This window comes from Propithecus coquereli, unplaced genomic scaffold, assembly GCF_000956105.1.
Source record: "Propithecus coquereli isolate 6110/MARCELLA unplaced genomic scaffold, Pcoq_1.0 Scaffold66, whole genome shotgun sequence".
NCBI classification, from domain to species: Eukaryota; Metazoa; Chordata; class Mammalia; order Primates; family Indriidae; genus Propithecus; species Propithecus coquereli.
In genome coordinates, this window is record NW_012152618.1 from 2,885,423 (window position 1) to 2,893,719 (window position 8,297).

An 8,297-nucleotide genomic window follows, 5' to 3' on the forward strand; every position below is an offset into this window, starting at 1 on the left:
CTAAAAGCCAATTGCTTAAATAATGTAGTTTTGATTTATGTTGAGTTTCAGTACCTCACTTGAACATGATAACCTTAGTAGTTAGTGCTTTGAATTTGGATTTTTTTTTGGAAGCTCAGCTCTACCATATAGGGAATGTTAACAAATAGATGTTTTGGCCTGATGCTGTCTCTTGTGTGAATTCAGTTTTTCAGCTATTCATTTCTAATTTTATTTTATAAATTAACTTTATATGAGGACTAGAAAGAATTTCGAACTTTCATAGGGTGATACAGGTTGAATGTCCCTTATCCGAAATGCTTGGAATTAGAAGTGTTAGATTTTTTCAGATTTTGGAATATTTGCATATACATGATGAGATATCTTGGGGATGGGACCCAGGTCTAAACACCGAACTCATTTATGTTTCATACACACCTTTAACACATAGACTGAAGGTAATTTTAGACAATATTTTTAATAATTTTGTGCACAAAACAAAGTTTGTTTACCTCGAACCATTTTATTACCCTTTGTGGACATGCTCGCATTTAAGGATCTGGGTGAGCACAGAAAAGATATATCTCAGCTGAAGGGGGACAAGAGGATCTTTTTTCCCTTGGGATTGCTGAATAAACTGTTATGTGCCTGCATTTTGACTGCAACCCATCACATAAGGTCAGGTGCGGAATTTTCCATTTGTGGTGTCATATTGGCACTCAAAAAGTTTCAGATTTTGGAGCATTGGGATTTTGGGTTTTTGGATCAGGGATGCTCAACCCATATGAACTTCTCAGGTCTGAAAGCTTATCAAGTTCTTTTTCAGTATTTCAGAGGTGGATAGATCATTTCTAGCAAAATGTGAATCACTAAAGTTTGTATCAATAGAAATAAAGCCTAAATAACTAATTACCTTAAAAGGAATTTAGATATCTCTTTGTCCCAGAGACATCTTTTTAAATACCTCAGTGCAGTTGGTCTCACAGACGCATTCTTACTACATCTTCAAAGCAGGTTTTTTCTATGTTGTTGAATGGGTGGGATGTAGAAATAGAAGGGAAGTTTCCAGATTCTCAGTCTAAAACAAGCATAACATTGAAAATTGACAAAGCTTACAGACGAAAACAAAACTATAGACCATGTGGCCTGTATTCTAAATAAAATATTTTGAAATAAGATCTAACTGCATATTTATTAAAATAATCATTTACCTAGATAGAGTTCATACTAAGAATATAAATTGGTTCAGTATAAGGAATTGTGTTAATATAATTGACCGTATTAGTGTTAAAGGAGAAAACCCATATAATCATATCCAAAGATCTGAAAAGACATTAGCTAAAAATCAGTAATTATTCCTAATTGACAGCAAAATAGGAGTAATGTGATAAAAATATTCCTCAAATCAAAAGCTTGCATTTTCACTTCATAATTCGGGGGGGAAGCATTCCCGTTAAATTCATCACCTACCATTGAACACAGTCCTAGAAGTACTAGCTGGCAGAAATAGACAAGTTTCAAATACTTATGGAATGTATGAATATAATAAAGCTGAAATCCAAGATCTGTGAGATGCTTATGTGGATTGTCAAATGGGACATCTGACTAACCATTTGGAAACAGTTGAAAGTTTGACTCCACCCTCATTCCTTACGCAAAAATTTCATGTGCACTAAAGATTTAACAAAAAAAAACACATAGCTCTATTGTTAGAAGAAAACATGGAGTACATATGATCTTTCTCTCTAAATAGAGAGATAGTTTCTAAATTCACTTAAGAGTGGGAAGGGCCTTCCTGAGCAACAGAAAAAACTAGAAGAAAAATTGGACTAAAATTTCTCCATCGAAAAGTAAAGTCAAAACACATCAAGCTGGGATAAAATATTTGCAAAGCACGACGTCCAAATGGATCATTTCCTGCACACACTTCTGTAAGGATGTATGTATATTGGGGTGTTTGTTGCAGCATTGGTGTGTTGCCAAAAGACTAGAAACAACCCAAACTTCACCAGTAAGGTACTGGTCTAAAAAATATGGAAAATACAGTGGAGTACTTTACAATTAGAATGATTTGATTTAGATACGTATGCACTTGTATGGAAAATGCTTCTAAATACCTTGAGATGTGATAGCACTTGGTGTAGAACAGCATATATAATGCTCTTATTTGGACATTTTCAAAGGAATATGTACAAGATAACATACACCTAACATTTTTCTGGGAGTAGTAAACAATTAAAACAGCGAATGGTCTTCAGAGAAGGAGTTTTAGTTGAGAAGGAAACTTTTTATCATATACCTTTGGTAATATGTGAATTTTATACTGTTCCAGTTTTAAAAGTTGTTACTTAATTTTTTTTCGCTTTGGTTTTAGTGGTGATATCTCTACTCATTAATCTGGGAAGTCCCATAAAAGAAGTCCGAAGGGCTGCCATTCAGTGTCTCCAGACCCTCAGCAAAATAGTGTCTCCGTTTCAGTTGGTAATAGATCATTTGGTTTCCAAAGCAGAGGAGATCACCTCAGATGCCACCTACGTTGTTCAGGTAAACTCACTAGCCAGGAAGATAGAGTGTGTACATACCTGTGTGTACCCATGAACAATTTTCTCCATTCTTGACATTTTGTTGGGATTTCAGTGGACTAAGTCATTGAATTTAGAAACCAATTTGTCAATATCCGTCCATCTTTTCTCCCTTATTTTTAAAAGATAGCAATACCATATTTCAATCCTATATCTTTTCATTGAATAAAAGACCAGTGTTTGGCTTTTCATAATAAGCTAACTGTAAGGGGAAATGGAAAATTATAAGCAATGTCACATCATTTGGGTAGAGTCTTCCATAATTAGTACATTTAGCCTTTGTAGTTACTTAACTATTTTTTTTCTAATTTTCTTTTTTGTATCCTAGGATTTGGCTACTTTATTTGAGGACCTGCAGAGAGAAAAGAAACTAAAATCTTTTCAGAAGTTGTCTGAAACTTTGAAAAACCTACTTAATTGTGTATATAGTTGCCCATCTTATATTGCAAAAGATTTGATGAAAGTACTTCAGGAAGTCAACAGTGAGGTATGTGTAATTTAAGTGGGTTGTACATTTTATATGATGTTACTGAAGAATTGTAACTGTTCACGTATAAGGAAGACATTTCCAAGAGTTAAATGTATGTACTCAGAAGTGATAGTTGTCGTAAAATTTGGAGGGAGGAGAGTTGAGGTAGAGAGAAAAAGATATAGGATATAAAAACAAGTATTGGTGAGTTTCTTTTCATTTTAAAATTAGTTGTGTTCTCTCTGACTAATCATTAACTTGGCCTTATAGGGCTACACTGCTAAAGAACTATTGGTTTGTGTCTATTATTCAAGTGAAAATTCGCCACAAGGGAATGTATTTGAACATAAAAGTCTGTGAGATTCCAAAATCATTTGCTCATTCATTAAATTTATGTTTTTGTACATTTTTCTGGGGAGAAAATTCATAGCTTTCCTTATGTTCTCAAGGAAGCTTGTGATACCAGAGAAAGTGGTGGGGAAGCACTTGTTTATGTGATGGTATGTGCCCCTCAGCAGAGAAAAAGTTCTTTCATCCTCATGTTTCAGAAATGCCTGTGTGCTTCATCAGTCTTGCACTGACTGGAGACTTCAGAGAACTAAAATGGGTAAAATGGAATGAATACCGTTTGAGTATATTTTCTTGGTAGAAGCAAACAGATCACGTTTATCAGGTCTCAGTCATCTTTGGTATAGTTTAAAGTAGGAGTTGACAAACTTCTTGTGTAAAGGACCAGATAGTAAATATTTTAGGCTCTGTGGGTCATACAGTCTCCGTTGCAACTGCTGGTCTTTCCCGTTGTATCAGGAAAGCAGCCATAGACAGTGTGTAAACAAATGAACGTGGCTGTGTTTCAATAAAATTTACAAAAACAGTCCAGTGAGTTTGGCCCACAAGCCATATTTGCTGGCCCCTGCTTTAGTTATTAAAGACTTTACATACTTAATTTGAATTAATTATGCCTAGTTGGAAACATTGTTTGAGGGAAGTGCACAGTGTTTTAGGGAACATTCAAATTTATTTTTATACTCTAAAATTTTAGTTTGTCTAGTACAACCTCTGTGGAAAGTAATATGGAGATACCTTAAAGGGCTACAAGTAGAACTGCCGTTTGATCCAGCAATCCCAGTACTGGGCATCTACCCAAAGGAATGAAAGACATTCTATAAAAAAGACATCTGCACTAGAATGTTTATAGCAGCACAATTCACAATTGCAAAGATGTGGAAACAACCCAAGTGCCCATCAATATATGAGTGGATTAATAAAATGTGGTATATGTATATCATGGAGTTCTACTCAGCCACAAAAAACAATGGTGATCTAGCACCTTTTGTCTTATCCTGGATAGAGCTGGAGCCCATTCTACTAAGTGAAGTATCACAAGAATGGAAAAAGAAGCACCACATGTACTCACCATCAAATTGGTTTTAATTGATCAACACTTAAGTGCATATATAGTAATAACATTCATCAGGTGTCAGGCAGGTGGGAGGGGGAGGAGAGGATGGGTATATACACACCTAATAGATACACTGCACCGTCTGGGGGACGGACATGCTCGAAGCTCTGATTCGGGTGGGGCAAAGGCAATATATGTAACCTAAACATCTGTACCCCCATAATATGCTGAAATTAAAAAACTAAATAAATAAATAAAATTTTAGTTTGTATTTTCTGTTCTCAAAAAGTTTTGAGGGATGCTCACAGATTGTCTTTGCTCATTTCCGAAGGGTTTGGTGCTTTTGAGCATTACAGATGAACTATCAGAGAGGACCTGAGTGCCTTAGTACGGATTAATAGCTGCCTCCACGTCTAAGAGGTCGTCATTATTGGCTTTTTTTTTCCCTGGCTAACCTCCCAGTCTTCTAACGGGGTGTCTTTTGATGTCTTTGTAGAGTAATCAAAAACGTATCAGTATCGGTAACTATTCACTAACAAGTTTTCCAATCTTTAGATGGTGCTTTCTCAGCTGTTGCCTATGATTGAGCAACTACTAGAAAAGATTGAGAAGAAGACCCCTGCTGTCCTGAAAGATGAGGCCGTTGTTCTGCATCACGCTCTGGGAAAATATAATGAATATTCAGTGTCCCTTTTACATAAGGACCCAAAGAGTCTAGATATATTTATAAAAGCTGTGCACACAACAAAGGAACTTTACACAGGAATGCCAACCATTCAGATCACAGCCCTTGAAAAGGTCAGTGACTTCTTTCAGAAACTAAAGCATAGTCAAGCATTTGAAAATCTGGGTAGTGTTTTATTTGGAGAAGATAGTTATTGGTGGACTGGGCATGTTTTAAGGAGTGTGATGTATTTGACCCATTTTGCAAAACTGAATGTTGTACATGGGTCATTAAAAAGAATTGCATTTTAACTGACAAAATGGGAAACAATTTTATATTGTGAGAGAGACTGATGTAAAAAACATTTTTGGAGCTCAGAGTACTTGTTCATTGAACTTAATTGCCTTTTTTTCTACTTCCCCTAGATTACAAAACCATTTTTCGCAGCTATATCAGATGAAAAAGTTCAGCAGAAGTTTTTGCAGATGTTGTTTGATTTATTGGTGAACTGTAAAAACTCACATTGTGCTCAGACTGTGAGTAGTATTTTTAAAGCGGTAAGTTGCAAACTTCCTGTAATTTGTTTATTAATGTTTAGCCTGTTTCGAGGGACACCATGTTTAAGTGTTCTGCATTTCACAGTGCTTCTAAGAGGTCATATGTTACCATTAATAAGAATCATGAAAAAGTAGGTCATAGAGAGGCACAAAATCAAAAGTATAAGTCTTTATCATTATTTTTTTATATGAAATATTGATAGTTTTAACCAGGTAAGCGTGTGTGTGTGTGCACATGTGTGGGTGTGTTAGTTTGGATCCCACATTAGGTGGGATCTACCTGTTTTATGCAAGGAATAGGAATGAATGAGTGGCTTGCTGTTGAACTGGGTGACAGATTATTCTACTAAATTTAAACAGTTGTTTAATGATATATACGAATGGAATTGAGAATCTGCTTTATTGGTTTTATATGCATATTGAAACCTAGCTATACCTCAGAGTAACCGTCTAGTTCTTCTATTTTTTGTCTTGTTTTGTTTTCTAGGAAACACATTACAAATACATAGAAGTGAAGTCCCAGTAGCCAGACTCAGCAGTTCTTAGAATTTTAACATATTTATTTAATTTTTTTCCTTCTTTTTCTTTGCTGAAGTATTTTAAAATAAATTGCGAAACATCGTGCACTTTTTAATCCCTATATACTTCAGTAAGCATCTTTTAAAAAGTGGACATTTTCTTATATAACTACAATGTCATTATCACACCTGAAAAAATAGTAATTCCTTGGTATCATCTAATTACCCATTCCGTAATCATATATCCATGGTTTTCTCAAAAGTAGTTTTTATAGTTATTTTCCTTTAGTCAGAATCCAAACATTTAATTGGGATATTAGGACCTTTAAAAAAGAGATTTCTGGATCCCACTCCATATCTACAGAATCTCTGGGGCTGTTTTATTCCTTACCAGTTGATTAGGGTATACATACCTGGTTTAGCATGGGGAGCCAATTAGTGTGGATGATTCCGTATCTAGTTACTAGTTTTCCACTCTGAGGGGTGAACATGAAATTGAGTGGCTCTGGGCTAGAGAAATGATGCCATGTCATAATCAGGGCAAGCACAAGTTTGTAACTTGAGAGCCAAGACAAAGGCCATAGGAAGCAAGTACAGGGTAGTAGGAGAGCTCAGTTAAAATGAAAATCTAAAGTTGAATTTATGTTGGGTAGCACTAGATTGGTTTTGGTTTACACCTCCCTACTTTCCTTCTCGTTCTGATTTTTCAAGAAGTCTGTGACAAGGTAGCAGCATCAAATGGTGGGAGGTTGCAGGTGCTTTTCCAGGAAGTCATTCTTCCCTCTTAGCTGAGTAAATCCTTCTTAGAGGATAATGTCTGATTTTAGTCTTAATATTTTTAAACGAATGTGGGGAAAAATTAGAATTACAAAGGTAACACATACTTAACAGGCTTTGAATATAATGCTTAATTAAGTGCTGGTTGAATTGAGCTCCAAAGGGGAGCATCCTAAAGCATTTAAAGGATTATTAAAAGGAAAGTGTTAACCAAAATTCCTCTATCTTCTATCTCAGTAGACAGCCGACTAGAGGGCACATGAGATACTTGCTAGACATGCCATATCAGCCAAAGATAAGATTGACCTTAAATGTAAAGCAGCTGTACTTTTCACTATTAAAATTATTTTGATTACCAAAATGCACTCTATTATATGAAATACTTTCTTGTGCTTTATGACAATAAATATGTATGTATCATATGATGAAATAACTATGTACTGATATGAGTAGATTTCCAAGATACAGGTGAAACAAATCAAGAAACAAAGCAATGTGTATATGTGCTCCTGTTTATTTATTTATTTTTTTAAATCTTTATATAGCTGTTGGTATATGGAAATATTTCCTAAGGGGTACATAAAAAATTGTCAATGGTGTTTGCCTGTGGGGATTTGGCTGGGCTATAGACTGGTATGGAGACATAAAAGTGGACATAAACACTTTTGTCATTTGTCTTTTAGTCAATGTTTATTGCTCTAATTTATCCCAATGAATTATATTATCAACCATTCTTCCTTCAATATTTCAGATTTCTGTTAACGCGGAACAAATCAGAATAGAACTGGAGCCACCAGATAAAGCTAAATCCTTGGGCACAATTCAGCAAACAAGAAGGCAAAAAATGCAGCAGAAGTAAGAGCTATGCATTGAGAACATGCTTTTGTTCTTCAGGCTCTGAATATTATGAAACCATTGAGATTTTTTGATACCCATCAATTTGGCATAATCAGGCACAGTAGTTTTTACTTAGCAACGATAATGTTTAGTTTTCTAACTTTTTGTCTTCTCTGTTTCCCAGAAAATCACAAGATCTGGAATCCGTTCAGGAAGTTGGAGGTTCCTACTGGCAAAGAGTAACCCTCATCCTGGAATTACTGCAGCACAAAAAGAAACTCAAAAGTCCTCAGATATTGATGCCAACCCTTTTTAACTTGCTATCAAGGTAATGACACTTGGTTTTGATCTGTGAGAGAATAGGATTCTAATTCCTTTTTTTTTTTTTTTTGAGACAGAGTTTGGCTCTGTTGCCCAGGCTAGAGTGCCGTGGCGTCAGCCTAGCTCACAACAACCTCAAACTCCTGGGCTCAAGCGATCCTCCTGCCTCAGCCTCCCGAGTAGCTGGGACT

At 35.6% G+C, this 8,297-nt stretch overlaps 1 protein-coding gene across 1 annotated transcript in view; it reads left to right on the forward strand.

The window, feature by feature from the left end:
* The first annotated feature begins 2,353 nt into the window (after window positions 1-2,353).
* HEATR1 (HEAT repeat containing 1) overlaps window positions 2,354-8,297 on the forward strand; it is a 27,734-nt gene continuing 21,790 nt past the window's right edge. Inside the window, exons 1-6 of the mRNA XM_012660336.1 lie at window positions 2,354-2,523; window positions 2,890-3,048; window positions 4,988-5,230; window positions 5,522-5,653; window positions 7,700-7,803; window positions 7,970-8,113. Of these exons, the coding sequence (XP_012515790.1) occupies window positions 3,019-3,048; window positions 4,988-5,230; window positions 5,522-5,653; window positions 7,700-7,803; window positions 7,970-8,113 (653 nt within the window). The 5' untranslated portion in view covers window positions 2,354-2,523; window positions 2,890-3,018. The remainder of the gene's footprint in view (window positions 2,524-2,889; window positions 3,049-4,987; window positions 5,231-5,521; window positions 5,654-7,699; window positions 7,804-7,969; window positions 8,114-8,297) is intronic.